Source organism: Oratosquilla oratoria, chromosome 23 (assembly GCF_046742065.1).
Source record: "Oratosquilla oratoria isolate Oo_2021 chromosome 23, ASM4674206v1, whole genome shotgun sequence".
Classification (NCBI taxonomy): Eukaryota; Metazoa; Arthropoda; class Malacostraca; order Stomatopoda; family Squillidae; genus Oratosquilla; species Oratosquilla oratoria.
The window spans coordinates 4,016,484-4,036,403 of NC_134799.1; the positions used below are offsets into that span (position 1 = coordinate 4,016,484).

General features: G+C 36.7%; 1 protein-coding gene across 1 annotated transcript in view; it reads left to right on the top strand.

Moving 5' to 3' along the window:
- LOC143037891 (uncharacterized) overlaps positions 1–19,920 on the top strand; it is a 166,111-nt gene that overhangs the window by 122,183 nt on the left and 24,008 nt on the right. The window contains exons 12-28 of the mRNA XM_076206526.1: positions 5,573–5,790; positions 6,305–6,468; positions 6,624–6,712; positions 7,406–7,587; positions 8,246–8,350; positions 9,292–9,427; positions 10,644–10,781; positions 11,047–11,232; positions 11,418–11,685; positions 11,833–12,014; positions 12,997–13,197; positions 13,397–13,577; positions 13,677–13,885; positions 15,552–15,734; positions 15,986–16,134; positions 16,250–16,388; positions 17,463–17,648. Of these exons, the coding sequence (XP_076062641.1) occupies positions 5,573–5,790; positions 6,305–6,468; positions 6,624–6,712; positions 7,406–7,587; positions 8,246–8,350; positions 9,292–9,427; positions 10,644–10,781; positions 11,047–11,232; positions 11,418–11,685; positions 11,833–12,014; positions 12,997–13,197; positions 13,397–13,577; positions 13,677–13,885; positions 15,552–15,734; positions 15,986–16,134; positions 16,250–16,388; positions 17,463–17,648 (2,916 nt within the window). The remainder of the gene's footprint in view (positions 1–5,572; positions 5,791–6,304; positions 6,469–6,623; positions 6,713–7,405; positions 7,588–8,245; positions 8,351–9,291; positions 9,428–10,643; positions 10,782–11,046; positions 11,233–11,417; positions 11,686–11,832; positions 12,015–12,996; positions 13,198–13,396; positions 13,578–13,676; positions 13,886–15,551; positions 15,735–15,985; positions 16,135–16,249; positions 16,389–17,462; positions 17,649–19,920) is intronic.

Here is a 19,920-nt window from a genome sequence, read left to right on the forward strand (position 1 = left end):
GCATTATGTTAGCAGAAGTAACATTGATAATGGGATTTTATTATGTAAACTAGATAAGCATTAGAAATGTTGTTTGATAATAATTACACAGAATTAAACTTGTTTATTCACCTTTCAGGTATGTAAAGCCACCTAATTATCTGGTTAGAGTAAGCAGAAATTCTCTGTCAATTATTTATCAAAGCAGAAACTTTCAAAGTTGGACTTTGTTGGAGTAAATATGAGATGATACATACTTTCATTGAGAAGTATACAAAAACATGAAATGCTGCCCAGAGTAATACAAAAAGCATAATTTTTTTTTCCATTGTACACATAAGAAAAGAGGAGCAGATTAAATAACCTACTTCTACTAATGAACAGAAACCTTAAAAATCATAGGCTTCACTTTTTATATGCCCATATCCTTCAACCCACCATCAGGGATCTGACAATGAAAACGAACAAAAAATTAAACATACAAATATCTGTAGTAAGTGCTGGTTTTGTTTAGGAAGAAAAAGTAATCATAGCATATAAATGACTAATAAGAACTGCACACAACCATGCCTCCACAGCCTGGTTCCCAACAGTTATGCAAACAACACAAAACTGAGTTTTAAGAAAAATGACCAGATTGACTAAAATCACCTCAATTAAATGTGCACACAGAAATTAAAATTTTACCCATAGAACAGCACATGGAAATGATAGGCACACAATTATATACAAGATACCTGAAACCCACATATCTTTCCCATCGCATTACGGTACACAAACACAACCAACTGGAAAAAAGCAACATACTACTCAAGCATTTTCAACAACCTGCCACCTGTACCTCACAACACATTCATACAAATTTGTACTTGTATCAGAAAACCAGCACTAGAAAACTGACAAAGGCCCCAAACACTTGCACTCACCACACAGAGGATATAAAGTGCCTCATTTTAGACTAACCCACTCTTGCCCTACCCAGACAAGAACATGATAGCTGTTGCAGAATACCTGTTAACCATGGATCTATTTCAAGATGAAGTTAGTACAATAGAATGATTAATTAATTGTCCTTGGGACAAATAAATATAGAAATTGGTTAAAATAAAATAATATTCATATGATACATTGACACCACACAGGCTTACTTGGCCAAAGGGGGATCATGAGAGGTCACCCATGCCCATGAAGCTGAATAGAACTGTTTAGTATTAGCCAAAATAGAATACATGAAGATCATCTTAATATTGATCTCATTAATGTATTTATAACTAGAGGTGGTTTTGGTATGGAGTTAATTTTCTGCTACTGTGGACATAGACATTCATTTTAGATATTTGTAGGTGTGGATACACAAGTTTTCCCAAAGAACATGAATAAATCACAGAAATGTAAATATTCAGTGTTTATAAAGTTTTAACCACAGATAATTGAAATATTGGCATGTTTCAATCGTGTAGATACGGATGGAAATGTTTTTTCCAAAGAACATGAATAAATGATAAGTGATAATTGAAATATAAAAAATCTTAACTATGTATAATACAAAGTATTAAAGAAAAAAAATGACAAATTTCAGAACAGTTGGACTTGCATTGACTTTCATTATTATTCTTGCTTTTAATTAATTAGTTTCACCCCATATATGGTATTGTCTGCACAAGTTTTATGTGGAAAAAAAGGGTGGTGGATGGGAGCTAGTGTATGACTTGGCTACCTCCCTTATAATAAGAAGCCCTTGGTATGAAGATAGATAAAAATTCTATGCAGTCAATATTTTTGTGGCTTTTGTAATACCCAATGGACCAGAATCATGCAGCATTCTTTTATAATTGGAGATGAATCTTAACTCCAAAAAGTATGCTGAGCATTTTCAACTTGCACTATCCCTCCTGTCTCCCGTACTTCTTAAATCTTTCCTCCATTACCTCTATAACTCGTCTCTTTGATGCAGTAGTATTTTCCAAGGATAAAAGCACTGGTTGTTGCTGATGAAATAATAAAGTGCTCACTACTTCCCCTTTCCTTTACAAATACTAAGGTCTCCTATTCCTCCAAATAATATTCTCCTTTTTTTTCTCTCTCTTTCTCCCTCCTCCTCTTCATCTCCTCATATTTCTCTTCCTCCTGTTCCTCTTCCTCTTCCTGTTTCTCATCCTCTTCTTCCTTCTTTTTTTGCTTCCCTTTTCCTCTCCATATGAGATACTGACTGCATCAGTTTTATGCAGTCATTATCTTATGAACTTTAGAGAAATCGCCCAATGGATCAAAGTCAGTCAGCATTCTCTTATGATTGGAGATTGATATGATATCCATTTAAAGAATGCTGATCATCTTCAATTTCTACTATCCCTCCTTTCTGCTATCCTCCTTAAATCTCTCTTTTACCTCCTCCATGATTGTACTTCTTTGACATGCTATTGTCCCCAAGGATAAAAGTGCTGGTTATTGGTCATGAAATACAATACAGTATCACCTGCCTGCCCTTCCTCTCCTCTCCCCTTTACTCCTCCTACACTTCCATCTGTAACCCCCTTACTTCTTACCTTGCATCCACACTTTTGTTCACTTTGTATATGATACATCTCCTGTCCCTTTCTTGGTCTTTATCTTTTTTATTTTTATGTTTCCATTTTCAACTGTAACATATACTTTAACCCCATGCTTTCTGTATTTATATATCTAGTATCTTCTATGCCATGATCTAAAATTCCTCTAACTTCTTCATGCATTTCCTGGACACTTAGATGGTGAGTGTGTTACATTTACGCACTTATTGTAATATGTGGTTATCAGCAAAGCATATTTATTCTTATGTGTATTTATTTTCTAATCCAATATAATATTTCTAAGCTGTTTACAGTCACTGGATACTGTATTCTAGGAAGACTGTTCCATTTATCTATTGTTCCATTTGAGAAGTTGTATTTTCTGACTGTGACCAGTGATGGGTATGTACAAATGGTGGTCCTGTAAGACAGACATCTTCAGAACCCATAAACACCCTTATCTCTATCTGGATATGCAGTATTGAGTGGCTAACACTGTCTCTAGACTGGGCCCAAGAACCCATCAACTTTGACCATGTTTCTTCAACTGTTTCACATTAAGAGAGCTGACAAAAGGTGACTGCCCCCCTCCTTTTGCTATGATCTAGCCCTGTAGAATCAGACCACTTAAAGCCCTCCCATCTTTAATCAGGAGATCTCTACTGTCAATGCAATGTGTCCCCTTTAGTGTCCTGAAAAATGTAATCATGTCACCTCTTTCTCTTTCATCTTTCAAAGTTGGCAGACCCAGTACATTTGATCTTTCTTAATATGGTATATCTCTAAGGTTGGGGACCAGTTTGGATGCTGCCCATTGTATTTTCTCAATCTTGCATATATTCTTCACTTTGTGTGGCATGCATATATATAAATATATATATATATAATATTCATATATATATATATAATATATATATATATATAATATTCATATATATATAATATTTATATATATATATATGATATATATATATAATATTATATATATATATATATATAATATTATATATATATATATATATATATTATATATATATATATATATATATATATATATATATATATTTAAGAAAAGGAGTACAAGAAGCTGAGAGAAGAGTGGGAGGGACTAAAGGATAGAGTAGAACTAAGAGTGGAGGAGGAATGGGGATGGTTCAAGGAGGGAGTCACAAGGTGTGCAAAAATGGTGTGTGGAACACGGAAGACGGGAGGAAATAGAAGGAAGGGTAGTGAGTGATGGGATGAGGAAGCAAGGAAGGTTGAAGAAGAGAGCATTCACAGAGTGGTTACAAAATAGGATGAGAAAATCATATGAGAGGTACAAAGTAAAGAGAAGAGAAGTAAAGCATAAGATAAAGGAGGCAAAGAGGAGAGCAGATGTGCAATGGGGTAAGAGTATGACAGAAAATTTTGAAAGTAATGAAAAGATGTTTTGGAAGGAAACTAAGAGAGGAAGAGGAGGTGAATCAAGTAGAGAAGAAAAGGTAAAAGGTGCAGATAGAGAGATGATAATGGAAGAGACGGCAATGAGAGAAAGATGGGCAGATTATTTTAGGGGGTTGCTAAATGTGAAGGAGGATAGGGAGGGAAAGGTAGTTGAAGTGGTTAGCACTAAGAAAATGGCAGTGATGAGCAAAGAAAATGGAGGAGAAATAAGGAAAGATGAAGTGAAGGCAGTTGTTAAGATGATGAGACCAGGTAAGGCACCTGGGTTGGATGGGTGTAATGCAGGATGTCTAAAAAAGAGGTATAATGATGGTGGATTGGCTGGTGAGGTTAAATTTCAAGGTTTGTTTAAGAGGGTAAAGTGCTGGGGGACTGGAGGAGTACCTGTATAGTTCCACTTTACAAGGGGGGACAAGTGTGAGTGTAGTAGTTTCAGAGGTATCAGGTTATGAAATGTAGTTGGGAAGGCTTATGGGAGGGCTTTGATTGAGAGAATTAGAGGAACAGAGGGAGTAATTGGTGAGGAACAGTGTGGGTTTAGAACAGGTAGGGGTTGTGTGGATCAGATTTCTGTGTTAAGACAGATATGTGAGAAAGCTTTAGGAAAAGGTAAGGATGTTTTTTGGGCCTTTATGGATTTAGAAAAGGCTTATGACAGGGTAGACAGGAAGGCACTGTGGGAGGTATTGCAGATATATGGGATAGGAGGAAAGATGTTAAGAGCAATCAAGAATTTTTATGAGAGGAGGAGAGCCTGTGTTAGAATCAGAAATGGAGAGAGTGAGTGGTTTGAGGTAAAGGTGGGACTTCGCCATGGATGTGTTATGTTGCCTTGGCTGTTCAGTTTATACATGGATGGGGTGGTGCGAGAGGTAAACACAAGGGTGATGGGCTGGGGATTGGAGGTGGTTAAAGAAAATGGAGAAAAGTGAAAGATAAACCAGTTGTTGTTTGCTGATAACACTGCACTTATGACAGGATCAGACAAGCACCTAAGGGTTATAATGGTGCTGTGGGATGAAGTAACGATACTAGAGAGAATTGTCTTCCCATTGCCCATATTTAAAACATATTAACTCCCTTACACCTGGAGACCAATGTTAAGGAGATGGTATTTCATCTCTGGAACAAATACCAATGTATACTCCTTCCTTGTCAACTTTGACAATTTTCCTTTGAGTTCAGAGAACTAGTACTAGCTCCTTGGGGCTACATTTGTAGTTGAAGGTGAGGACAGTGATGGGATTTGAAGATGAGGGGTGGGAAAATGATGCTGTCTAATGTTGTCTTCAGAACCACTGTAAACAGATAACTATTATTGGTCATGGATAGCTTCATTTTTATGCATCACAGATGGCAATTCATTTATTCTTAAAAAAATGTATTGGAGGGCCTCAATTCCATTGTCAGCTGTCTTGGCCCACAAGTTCCTAGTCAGGCACCAATTGATTGATATAAATGTAAGGCATGGATTTAAAGTCACTAAAATGGATTTTGATATATTACTGAAAAATGGGATGGCAAAGATTTTCCCTTTTACAGGTGTGTACACAGTATTTGTGTAAGTCACTAACTCTTTCAAAATTATTTTCCCACAGTTTACAATGAAGGACCTCTACGCTTTGAATGAAAATACTGATGATGAGTCATCAGTGTCCAGTGGAACTGTGCCAACACCAACTTCATGTACCTCTGCGGGAGATGTAGATGAAATGACAGCCATACGCAGAACATTCGGAGGTGACAGGCGACTTGGCATGTTTGGTTATACACTCGAGACCATCAGTATGCTTTTGTTGCCCATGGTCAAGACACAGTAAGTATGTGTTTGAATGCTTCTTTTTCTTCTTAATCTTTTACTACATCTTAAGGGACATATTTCAATGACCAGCAAAAAAAATGTATGTTTATATGATGTCTGTCATTCTTTCCTTGTCTGTCTCTCTGTATCTCTATCTCTCTCACTCTTTCACTGTCTCTCAGTCTTTCTGTCTCTGTCACTCTTTCTTTCTCCTTCTCATTTTCACTCTGTCTCTGTTTCGTTTTCTTTCTCTTTTTCTATATCACTGTCTTTATATCTCTCTCCTGCTCTCTTTCTCTCATCCTCTTGCCTCCTCTCTCTCTCTTCCTTTCCTATCTTTCCTCTTCACCCTTTCCTCTCTCCCTCTCCTTTCCCCCCTCTCTCTGTCTGCCTCTTTCTCCTTTCCCCCTCTCTCTCTTTTTTCCTTTCAGTTTCTTTGTCTATTAAGTATTAAATTTCTTCTAACAGGAAATAAATAAAAAATCACATCTGTAGTTTTCATTCAATTTCTTTCCATTTTCTTCTTCAGGAAGGAAGCCCTTGGTTCAATGGGTAACGATGCTCCACTCGCATGCTTGTCTCAGTTCCAGCCTCTTCTCTATGATTACTTTAAACAGCTCTTTGCCCAGGTCACCAACCCTCCCATTGACCCATTCAGAGAGAAAGTTGTTATGTCACTTGCTTGTCCAATTGGTAAGTAATTCCTTATATTTCTTAAACCCAAGGGGGTAGTAATGTATAATGGGAGGTTATTTTATACTTATGTTGTTATTTGGTTCTTCATATTAGTGTTTATTTCACAAACTGATAACCCTAAAACCTGTATTTTCTATCTATGTCTATTGTAGGTCCCGAGTCAAATATCTTAGAACCTAGTGCTGAGCAGTGTCATCGCCTCTTCCTGGAAAATCCCATTCTCTCAATTGAAGGGCTGAAGGTTAGTTTGAGTTATTGTTTGAATGTACACAGTCATCCTATACACCTCAATATATAGTAAATGAGCATCCTAAAAGACACCAAATGGGGTGGAGTATGGGGACTGGGGATTTTTCTTTATTTGATTTATATATTAATTTTATTTCATTTACTTGTTGCTTTTAATTTTTGCATAAAGAGTCGAGGTATGTTTTAATTTTGGCACCTTTCCTTTACCAGAATATAACACCCTTATCCCCTCACTCAACTTGTAGCCATCCAACACTTATTTGTTTTTACTTCTGTCTTAACTACTTATGGATGAAGGGTCATCTATAGGGAATGCTGTCATGAGAAACTGTGGAAGTAAACGAGCTCTGGCTGTTGAGCCATGCTTTGGGGGACATGTGTCTTGTTGCATTCCTTCTAGCACTGATTATAGTACCCAATATTCCTAATTGAAAGATACCATGCATATCTATTTACCCCCCATTCTATTACCTAACAAACCTGTAATTTTCCTCTATAATTCCATTATCTTTTGATATCTGTACAAGATTATCCTCATGAATAGAGGGGCTGGTGAATTGCTGGCATTGAGACATAATACTCTTGTAAGAGGGTGGCCAAGTCAAAGTATGTCTAAATTCCTCATAAGAGGGAATTACTAGAATGTAATAGATTTATTCACTTATCTATTTTTTTGCTGCCACAGGTGCTGAAAAAGATAAAACACCGTGGGTGGAGCTCGAGGGTGATTGATATCACGTACCCCTTAGAGGATGGGAAAGAAGGACTGTTGCAAGCACTTGAGCGTATTTGCAACGAAGCGTGTCAGGCTGCCACTGATGGTTGTCAGCTTATAGTGCTTTCAGATAGGAATTCCGGACCTAAAAGGTAAGTAACAGAATCTTTATAAATGGTCGCTGCTTTAGTTGCATGATCTTTTGAGGATGTTTTCCCAGTTCACATATCTGTCGGATAGAATGCAGATCATACCATGTTAAGTCATCACCTGTACAAGTCTGAATAGCTCATGATGTATCTTCAGTGTCTTGAACTAACGTCCTCAAGAGAACACTAAGCAGGCTCATGTATTGTGTGATTTAACAGTTATACATGTCTCTCTTTCTCTCTCTCTCTCTCTTATCCCTCTGACTCTTTCTCCTCCCTATCTCTTTCTCTCCTTACCTTCTTTCTCTTTCTCTTTCCTCCCCCTCTCTCACTCTCCTTCCTCCCCTGCTGTCTCTTCCTCTTCCCCTCCTGTTCCTTCTCCTTCTCCCCCCCTCTCTCTCTCTCCTCCAGCTCTCCCCCTCCATCACCTTCTCACTCCATTACCATCTCATTCCATCACCATCTCTCTCTCTCTATCATCACCTCCTTTCCTCCCCCTCTCTCTCTTCTCTCTTCTCCTTTTTTTATCCCTCTTCTTCTATTTCTCCATTTTCCTTTCTCTCTCTTTATCCCACTATCTCCATGACTATTTTGATATATGGTGTACTCTCAACAGTTTAATGAAATTTTAAGGCACTACAATTTTATTTTGTTGCACCAGAATACCAGTTTCTACTCTGATGGCTCTTGGGGCAGCACATCACTACCTAATTGAGGAGAGACAACGGATGCAAGTCGGCCTCATACTTGAGACTGGAGAAGCTAGGTAACATTTCTTTAAAACCAAACTTTATGAAGATATTAACTGTTTATTGTTCAGAGCTACTGTTAAGTGAGACAAAATTTTCTAGCATTAGTTAGGATAAAATCCTTAAAAGGGATGAATATGGTCTCTTAAATGATAAAGGATTATGATATTTCAGGTGTGATATCTTTTTAGACTTCTACTTCCCAGGGGTTCTCTAGGCATAATGAAATTGGCATTAGCCAGGGTAAAATATTTCAAGAGGGTGAATTTATTTTCTTCATTAAACCCAGGAGGTGCCAAAATAAGAGGGAAGGAAAAGGGTGGAGGGGAGTGTGTATTAGGGATGGAATGGGTGGGAGTGGTTTTTATGCCTTTGTTTTTTGGCTACCTCCATTATAAGGGGGAAAAAGCCTTTGGTATATATATGTATGTATGAATTAATTTTCTTGGGCAGTAAAGTTTAGGTTCAGTTGGAGCCAATATAATAGACTCATGCATGTGGTGGTTCTGTGGGATAAACATCTGGTTATGACTAGGGTGGGACATTGTAATATGAGGTGTTCTGTGTAAAGAATAATCCTGAAACTTTAAGGTCAACTTTTACACAAGGTATATGACAAGTTTAGAGGTAAGAGGGTTGGGTTTTACATGAGATTGAGTGTTACATGGGTATATACGGTATGTACCCCACTTCAGTCTATTTTGTAGATTACATGAGAAAATTAAAAAAAAAAAATTGGGCAGTGGACAAGATGCAGGGATAACCCGTCATCCACGAGGTGCCAAGATAAGAGTGAAGGAAGAGGGTAGAGGGGAGGTGGAGTAGGTAGGGGATGGAATGGGTGGGAGTGGTTTCTATGCCATTGTCTTTTGGCTACCTCCCATGTAAGGGGGGAAAAAAGCCTTTGGTATATATATATATATGCATGTATATACATGAGAAAATGTATCATTTTCAGGGAGGTGCATCATATATGTGTCTTGCTTGGATATGGTGCTGATGCTATCTGCCCATACCTTGTGTTTGAAACCATGACAGCACTCAAGGCTGAAGGAGTAGTTGATAGCAATATAACAGATGGTGAAATATTTAAAGTAAGTATCTATATGTGTATGTATATATATAAATGTAGAAATGTTTGTCCAGTGAAATTAGAATTTCTTTTTTATTTGTTCATGAATACATGTCAACCAGTTGGAAAACCAGTTATATACTAGATTTTTTGGAAATGTTTTTATTATTTAGTACACCTAGTGAAATCTTATATGAAGTCTGGTCGGTTATGATTAGTTATTGACTATGAAGGATTGACATATTGTTTCTGTAAAATCTAGTTCCACATTTTGTTGTACATAAAAACAAGTAGATCAGAAATGTTATGCCCACCTTTCAAAATATAGAAATGGGAGTATAGTTCTTTTTCAATGCATTTCAGTTAGGTTAATACAACTAGATAAATTAGAGTAGAATCAAATGATCAGTAATTCAGGAAATGAGGGCAGAGGAATAAAAGTAACAAAATTCATCAAAAAGAAATACTTGATTGTTAGCATATTTTAAGAACAGGCTGTATAGGCCTGCCTGGAATAGGTTTTCTGATATCCAAAAGTTTAACATAGTTTTAAATTATTTTCAAATGTGACATTCTTTGTACACAAGCTAACTTTACCCAGCATTATGGAAGTAATAGGGTTAGTTGTTAGTGAAGAATGGAAATACTATAATATGTTGGAATGTTGGTTGAGGAAGGACGGGAGAGGACAGAAGACAGGGGTGAATGGAGAATGGTTGTATATGGAAAATGATGTGATGCATGAGGTGGATTGGACAGGGGAATGGGGGTGAGGTAGTGTGTGTGAGCAAAAATTTTTGACGCAGCCCAAAGGAATTTCTCCCCGTCCTCTCCTTTATATGGGGGGACGGAGAGGGGGGGTCGCCGATTTAATGAAGTGGCCTTGCTGTGGATGTGCTGTGTCCTGCGACACTGCTTCTGACCCAGGGCAGTGGACAGGGTGCAGGGATGACCCGTCATCTAGGAGGTGCTAAGATGGGAGGGAGGGTGGAGGGGTGTGGAGTGTTTTCGGGGATGAAATGGGTGGGAATGTTTTTGTGCCTTGTCCTTTTTGGCTACCCCCCTGGTAAGGGGGAAAGAAGCCTTGGTATATGTATGTATGTATATTTTAGTCAATGGATAGGTAACCCATGCTTGATACTAATTTCCAAGTTGTACTCTGAATTGGTAAACAAAAGTATATTTTAAGTTTGATCCATTCATGTGTTACCTAAGGAAGCAACAAACTCTCTTGACAGAATTACTGTGCAGCTATGGAGCGTGGCATTTCCAAAGTCATGGCCAAGATGGGAATCTCCACATTGCAGTCTTACAAAGGTGCTCAGATTTTTGAAGCTGTGGGTATTGCTGAAGATATCATCAACAAATGTTTCAAGGTAAGTAATGAATAGGCTGAGCTTGTTGTATGTTTGTATAGAAAGGCAGAGAAGTTGTTTTTGATGCTGAAGTTATAGAGTTGATTTCATTAAGATCAAGTCAAATTACTAGCAAAATTATGATAAGTTTTACAATTTGCAAAATATATATATATATGTTTTTTTTATTATTATTATTTTTTTTTTTTTACCCAAGTGAACTTCATTAACCATGTTTAGCATTACCTATGCTGATAGCCATTCTGTTCCCTACTTTTCCACACAGGGAACTGCATCTCGTATTGGTGGCATAACTATGGAGACAGTAGCTCAAGAAGCCCTTGAACGTCATTATCTCAGCTACAGCGACCAGGAGTGTGACACACTTGTTTTGCGAAATCCTGGATATTACCATTGGCGAAAGGGTGGGGAGAAGCACATAAATGATCCTGAATCTATTGCTAACCTTCAAGTAAGTATTTATCTATATATATATATATATATATATATATATATATATATATATATATATATATATATATATATATATATATATATATATATATATATATATATATATATATATATATATAATAACTACTTTCACAAAACTGTAATTCTCTGTGTTTATTTTCAACAATTGATAATGCATTACAGGTTGCAGCAAAGAAACGCAATACTTCCCAGTATGACAAGTTCCGTGAATCTGCTATGGAGTCCATTAAAGGATGTACAATTCGTGGTCAGTTTGAGCTAAACCTAAGCCAAGAGAGTATTGACATTTCGGAAGTTGAACCAGCTTCAGAGATAGTAAAGCGCTTTGCAACTGGAGCGATGAGTTTTGGATCCATCTCACTTGAGGCACATACTACACTTGCCATTGCCATGAACAGAGTTGGTGGCAAATCGAACACTGGTGAAGGAGGTAAAATTTAAAAAGATTTTGTTTGTAACAGTCAGGAATGAAGTGAGTTATAATTAATGCCATGGTTATATAAAATGTGTTCCTCAAGAAAACAAAGAATTATGTGTATGCATTAACATTTTTTTTTTTTTTCTTCTTCTTCTGCAGGAGAGGATGCTAATCGTTACCTAAACCAGGATCCTGAATTCAACAAGCGGTCTGCCATAAAACAGGTTGCATCTGGTCGTTTTGGTGTCACTGCTGCATACCTTGCTAATGCAGATGACATACAAATCAAAATGGCACAAGGAGCAAAGCCTGGTGAGGGTGGAGAACTTCCTGGTTATAAGGTAAGAGAATATTGACTTACCTAAAATGAATCACTAGTAATAGTAAGAACCGTATAGATAATTTTCGACAGTCACCCCAGGGATCAAACCAAGACCTAGCTTGATCCCAAGCCATTACCTTACCAACTGAGCTATAGGAGCTACATAGGGCTACATATGGCTTTGTATCAAGCTAGGTCTGGGTTCAATTTCCAGGGTGACCATTGGAAATTATTTGTAATATTGATTTTCTTTTTAAAGGAACCCATTGTTTTTGTTTTGCAAAGTTACATACCCAACAAAGACTAATGACAAATATCTGTAAGTAGTGGTCCTGCAAGATTGATGTCATAAAAAGCATCTATCTGCTTCTCATTTTCAAATCCTGTCAACAACCTTGCCTCCATCCATAGTTGCACCACAACCTACCACCCAAACCACACAAAACATTCACACAAATACACATTCACACCCAAATAACTAAACAAGCCCCTCGAGAAAGACCACTAAATTCAATACTCCAACAGCCACTCCCAGATACAGGTCACACAGAGACAATCCTTCCACACCAAACAAGAACCACATTAGCACACACATGCTCAGAACACCATCCATCATTAAGACAATATAATGTTGACTGCTTTTGAAAGATGAGCAACACCACTTCATGCAGGTAACCAGTGTTACTCCCTTTTTAGTATTAAGAAGCACCACAATCAAACTTCATAATAAAGACAGCCACATGCACAGCCTGAGGTGTTTGAGTCCCTGCCCATTTTCTTCATAAAAAAGATTGCCCTTTAGTCAAAATTTGAAAATTATAATAAAAGACGTGTTGCTAATACTTTGCTTTCAGCAAGTAGTTCCATTTTTATGAAATCAACACACAACCTATACAACATTGCATACTTCATTTTTAAGAATATTAGGGCAGTGGCCTTCTGAGGGTCTGTATGTCACTGAATAAAAGTAATTAAGAAATTTATATTTCTTGCATCTACAGGTCTCTGAAGAAATTGCAAAGACACGCCACTCTGTTCCTGGTGTGGGTCTGATATCTCCACCACCTCACCACGATATCTACAGCATTGAGGATTTAGCAGAACTTATTTATGACCTAAAGTGCTCCAATCCCTCAGCCAGGATCTCTGTAAAGCTGGTTTCTGAAGTTGGTGTTGGCGTTGTAGCTTCAGGGGTGGCCAAGGTGATTATAATAAAGTCTTCCTTTTATTGTTGGATCTTCTGATATAAGGTACTGTATATGCTTATAACCATGTGATTAGAAGTGATGTGGCAATGTGGCAGATCTAAGGACAAAGGATATTGTATGACAGGATGGAAAAAGCAGTTAAAATGTAGAAAGTAGGAAAACTGACCTAATTACCAGTCTGACATTCTTTCAGGGCAAGGCTGAGCACATTACCATCTCGGGTCACGATGGTGGGACTGGAGCTAGCAGCTGGACTGGAATTAAGAGTGCTGGTCTTCCCTGGGAACTTGGAATTTCAGAAACCCACCAGACACTTGTACTTAATAATCTTCGGTCTAGAGTTGTACTTCAGGCAGATGGACAGATTCGATGTGGTGAGATTAAACACTGATTATTAGCAAAGAGAAGGAATGAACTTGGATTGGGAAGAACTTGTATAACAACATGGAACACATTGTGTGCTTTTCTTTCAGGGTTTGATGTGGTAGTAGCAGCCATGCTCGGTGCTGACGAGTTTGGTTTTAGTACGGCACCTTTAATTGTCATGGGATGCACAATGATGCGCAAGTGCCACCTTAACACTTGCCCAGTGGGTGTGGCAACACAAGATCCTGAACTCAGAAAAAAGTTTGAGGGTAAACCTGAGCATGTTGTCAACTACTTATTCTTGTTGGCAGAAGAGGTAGGAATCAATTTATTTGATAAACATATATATATATATATATATATATATATATATATATATATATATATATATATATATATATATATATATATGTGTGTGTGTGTGTGTGTGTGTTGTGCATGTGCTTCTCCCTTCATGTAGTTCTTGGCATATGTTTGTTCACTCCCCAGTTGTAAATGTCAAGAAAGATTTCCCATTGCCTCGCCTCCTTATTCCCATGGTATTCACGAATTCCTCCCAGTTTGCTTCTACAAAGAATTTTTTCAACTCTTAAATAATCTGCTTTCCTAAAATTGAGTCTCCCTTACCTGTGTGGTTTATTGGTTCTATTTCTTCATCCTCTAGCTGAAATTTAATAGTTACATAATCACTTTTTCCTATGGGGCAATGGTAGTTTAATGAGCTGATGATATCTGGCTCTTTATGTAGTAACAGATATAATCTTGTGAGAAGGTCATCTCCTCTTCCCTGGGTCACTTCCTTTACCCATTGGGTCACTGTGTTCTCCATTGCTATAATTAACAGGGTATTTCCCCAGGAATCTACTTTGCTGCTTGCACCCCATTCCACCCAGTTGACCTCACTGTAATTAAAATCTTCAATAAAGACTATAATGTTAGTTTGTTCAATATTTTTCTTTAGGAAAAGAGCTGTATCCAATAACATTTCTTGATCTTAAGCTTCATTCCAAGCTCTTGTCTTTTGGGGGATACATGCCACCATGAAGTCTTTTATTCTGCCCTTTAGTACTAATCTTTAGATGAACTGCTTCAGCCTTGCCTTTACTCAGATTTGCTTCTTCCACCTGTGTCACTTCTCACCACAATCATTACCCCTCCAACCAATTTATCTTCTCTGTATCTATTGTTCCTCAACTGTAGGTCAACATATTTTGGGAGTTTTGTCTCTACTAGACACAAAATATCAGACTCGTTTATCCTTAAGTAGTCAATCGTCTCCAACCTAACCAATGGTAAATCATCAGCACTAATATATGCTACACTAAGTTTCCTTGTAATATTTCCTTTGCAATAGTGCCTTCCTTTTTTTTTCTTTTTTTTTTTAAGAATCCATGTCTTCACCTGATTGACAACACACCAAAAAATTCCTGTTCTTCTGTCCTCCTATCGTGTGTGTATGTATGGTGCATGCAAGTGCATGTATGTGTTTGCATGTGCAGTATATATGGTAATACCCCACCATAAATGATTTTAGCCTTATCAGATCCAATTTTACACTACTTTTTGTAAGCAAAATTAAGTTCATTGTATATCATTAGATGTAATCTTGCATCACTCAGAAGTGTCACCTACACCACAATAAAAGGAGGCAAAATAAATTGTATTTATTTAAAACTATTTTATGAATTGTATTCATTGCTCTTTAGAAATATGTATGCTTATCTATTGTCCTTTAATGTCTAATAATAGCTCAAACATTTCACAACTTGTTTAATTACATTACATCCAATATGTCAAAAATTAGGTTTCATCATAGCTTTTGGAACCAATTAGCGATGCATGTTGGGGTATTACTGGAGTTTGTGATGCATATTGAATGAGCAGGTATTTACTTAATTTATCTATCTGTAGTATTGTATAGTATACAGGAAAGCTGCATTCTTGTAATTTTGTTTATAAAAATTTTATTTTTATTTTTGTAGGTGCGTCAGCACATGGCATCTGTGGGAGTTAGAAAATTCCAGGACCTTGTAGGGCGCACAGATTTACTGAAGCCACGTGAAAATGTTACGGATAAAGCTAAACTCCTTGATTTTTCTGCTATCCTGAAGAATGCTCTTCACATGCGGCCTGGTGTAAACATCAAAGGTGGCTCAGTTGGACAGGTATGTTAATATGTTAAAGGTGAATAAAAAGAGAACAATAGATTAATCGAGGGGAGGCGAGGATGACCTTTTATCTTAAGAGGTGCTGAGATGGGAGGGGTATAGTTAAATGGGTTACAGCCACATATGATAAAGGTATGTGCTTTGATTCAGCAACCCCATTAGGAGAGGGAAAATGTGTTTTTTTTTTTATATTTTTTTAATCAGGTGTGTATCATGATTGTTATATATTTTGTCATGTGTGTTCTAAGGACTTTGACTTGGAGAAACGCTTGGATGAAAAAGTTATCAAGATGTCATCAGATGTATTAGAGGGAAATGCTACAAATGTCACAATTGATGAAATAATCAACAATGAATGCAGAGCCTTTGGATCAACATTATCTTACCATGTAGCTCTGTAAGTACAAACAATTGTATTTGCATATGTGTTTAATGAAAATTTTGAATAATTAGCTGTTTTTCTCATATAAGACCAAAACATTCTAAAATGTACCTGTTGTCTTCTCGTAAAGGAAACTGGGCGAGGAAGGATTACCTGATAATAGCATCTGCATCAACCTAAAAGGATCGGCAGGACAAAGCTTCTGTGCCTTCCTTGCTAATGGTATTACTGTCACCCTGGAAGGAGATGCTAATGACTATGTTGGCAAGGTATGTTTCAAATATTGTATCTGCATGTAACAGACATACACATGCATATGCCTGTGTATGTCTAGGTGTGAATTAATATGTGTCAAGGGTTGATAGAAAGAAGACTTGATTAAAAGACTGGTTTAATAAAAAATGTAAGACAGCTAAAAAAAAAAGCCATGGATAAATGGAGAAAGGATGAGAGGAAGTAAAAAAAAACAAAAAAAAGGACTGAGGAAAAACACAAACAGGCTTGAAACAATTAAACAAGACTTCATAGATGGGAAGAGGGACTTTAAAAAGGAAACTTATAAAAGCAAAGGTAAACTTAAATTGAAATACATTTTTGTCATTGGTAAATTGAGATGCAGGAAAAGAATCTCTAAGCTAATAGTGGATAGAAAGTTAATTGAAAAAGCATCAACATTGACTGAAATAATGATCAGAGTTAACATTGCGTTTTCATTTAATGTTATTTTTTAATACTGCAGTGTCTGGTTGAATGAAACTAGCTGGAAATGGTACACAAATTATTGGAAAAATTGAAAGCGAGAAAAACTCCAGGCCCAGATGGGATCTTGGATTGGATACCTAAGGAATGTACTGAGCAGCTGGTAGACAAGATTCATAATCTGTTCTTTTAAAGAAGGAATAGTGTTCTAGGATTAGATAAAAGTTAAGATTGTACCAACTCGTAGATAAAGTAAGGAGAAAGCACTGATCTACAGACCAGTGTCCTTCATGAGCATAATAACAAAATAATATGAGAATCATGAAAGATAAGTGGATTAAATACTGTCATTTGAAAAGGGGAACATTTTGGCAATCTCTTTGGTTTCAGAATTGAATGATTGTGCGTATCAAACCTGTTAAACTTTTACTCAAGCAGTCTTCCATTTTCTTTCTCTTTCTTTTTCTCTCTCTGCCTTTATCTTAGCATCTACCTCTGTCTCTTTTTCTCCCATCCTCTCTCTGGTTATTGACATTTTTCTATTTCTCTCTTTCATTCATTTCTGCACACAAAATTTATTATGCATAGCTGTGATATTAACAAAAGATATTCTTGTATTAATTAAATTTTGTTCAAACTTTCAGTGTTTATCAGGCGGTGAGGTGGTTATATTCCCCCAGAAAAATCTGCCTGCTGAATTTAAATCTGAAGATAACATCATAGTTGGCAATGTGTGTCTTTATGGTGCCACCTCGGGCAAAGCTTTCTTCAGGGGTGTTGCTGCAGAACGTTTTTGTGTTCGTAACTCTGGTGCAGTGGCAGTTGTTGAGGTGAGTGTTACACTGGCATGTGTAATAGAATATCTAGCCATTTCATATGCACCGATTTAGGTTGGATGTACTGTGGAGTACATGGGACAGATTGTTGTAAATGCCTGAGTAAATTGTTGCTGGGGTCGTTTTTGTTGTGTTCAGTTGGCTGTGTATGTGTGGTATAGTGTAAGGGGTGGGAAGGCTGGAGGATTCTAGTATATATATGAAGCACCATAGGTAATGCTGGATCAATGATGGGTACCCGATTGTGGTGGTCCTACAAGATGGACAGCAGATAATTGAACTGTTGCCCATTTTCAAAACCTATCCACTCCCTTGCCTCCATCTGAAGGTGCAGCCCCAAAGGGCAGACACATGGTCTCATAAGTGATCCCACAATCTTTCTATGAACTTCAGATATATTTCTTCTACCATTTTACATATGGAGAGATGACATGAAATGGTCCCACACTAACCCAACATAGTCCAAACTGTAGTGCCAAAATTGTGGCATCTAATATCGATTAAATAATGAGTGAGCATTAATTCTACTACTGCTATACCAAAATATGTAGTGCCACCATTGACACTAAAAATGTAATGCCCGGAAATGATTTAGTATCTACTTTTGTGTAATTAATGAATGGATGGGTGAGATGTACAGTATGCCATCATGGAATCATGTCCAATCTCAAGTATCCCTGACTAAGATAACAATTAGTCATATATATATATATATATATATATATATATATATATATATATATATATATATATATATATATATATATATATATATATATATATATATATATATTATCCATACAATGTTGATTGGGAAATCCTACTTTAATTTGGATAAATTTTGATTACCAATCACAAGATGTTTTTCTAATCTCTGCCACCATCCTGAACACTTTTGGATATATATATATATATATATATATATATAAACATTCATGATTGAACACATGATTTCAAATCCATTTATGGGTTACTTATATTTGCAGAATCCAGGTTAGGTAAATTAAAGGAAAAACTGCAAACTAAAATCAGATGATTTACTGATCTATGATATACATTTAACCATTTGACTTTTGTCAATTACTAAATAAACATGGTACAAAATTTACTTATGATATTCATATCAAATACAGGTATGGGGACAGTTATATAACATTTCAACACAATATAAAAATATTCTTCTCTTCTTTTGAGATTCTTATCTAATTTACACTGAACTTAACAATTATAGATGAATTATAAAACCTTTCCCTGGATTAATAATTCTAGGTACACAGAATTTCAATATATGACAACTGAGGTAGTGAAAGGGGATTAAGTATTGAACAGATTAGAGGCCTCATGAGTTGAATAAATATATTTGGGTAATACATCTGCTAACTGTCCAGCCACCTCCACCTTGGTAAATATTTACTTCACCCCTGATAACCCAACCTAATTCACCTAATCTAACCAAATAATTTTCCTTTGGGAGAGGACACTCCCGGTCACAATCCTACTTTACAAATTTCACATCATTTACCATGAGAAATTCTTTCAATCATATGCTCTATAACCCCATGTTTGTCCATTTATGTATGTAGGGTAGCCATCCCTATCACATTGTTATGAGAGGGGCACAATGATTTAGACTCGCACATTTGAATGTTAATCTTCTAATTATTTTATGAATTTCATTTCACTTATTCACGTATTTCACTGAAAACACTGGAACATATCTGTTATGAGAGGGTCACAATTATTTTGACTGCCCACAATTGTGCATTTCCACAACAAGGCCCACAAACATGTTCACATCTTTAGATAAAACACCAACTATCTCTTTGTAATTCAAACTTCTGCTACTTCATTTCGTGACGCATATATGTATCATAAAATCCCAAAAATTTTCCTCTAATGGAATCTTGAACTGGAGGGTGGGAATTTTTCTCCACCTAAATTTGTTCCTAGTCTATTCCTTTTTACAAATACATCCTCATGACGTCATGGAGGGGTGGAGTGAGAGTTGTACCCACAATGCCTACGCAATCTCGCTTATAGAATCTTCTAGAAAAATACAAACAAAAATTATATTTCAATTAAATTTCTGGCCTTACATGGCCCTATGCTCCCCTGGAAGAAAAATTCCTGCAACAACATGTGAAGGATTCTGAGTTTATCAAACCCCACAGTAACTCCATCCTATCATTCTTAGAGAATGAATAATTTTTTATTTGGTTCATGAGGTACTCCTAAACCAGCACACTCATAGATGTGCAAATCACAG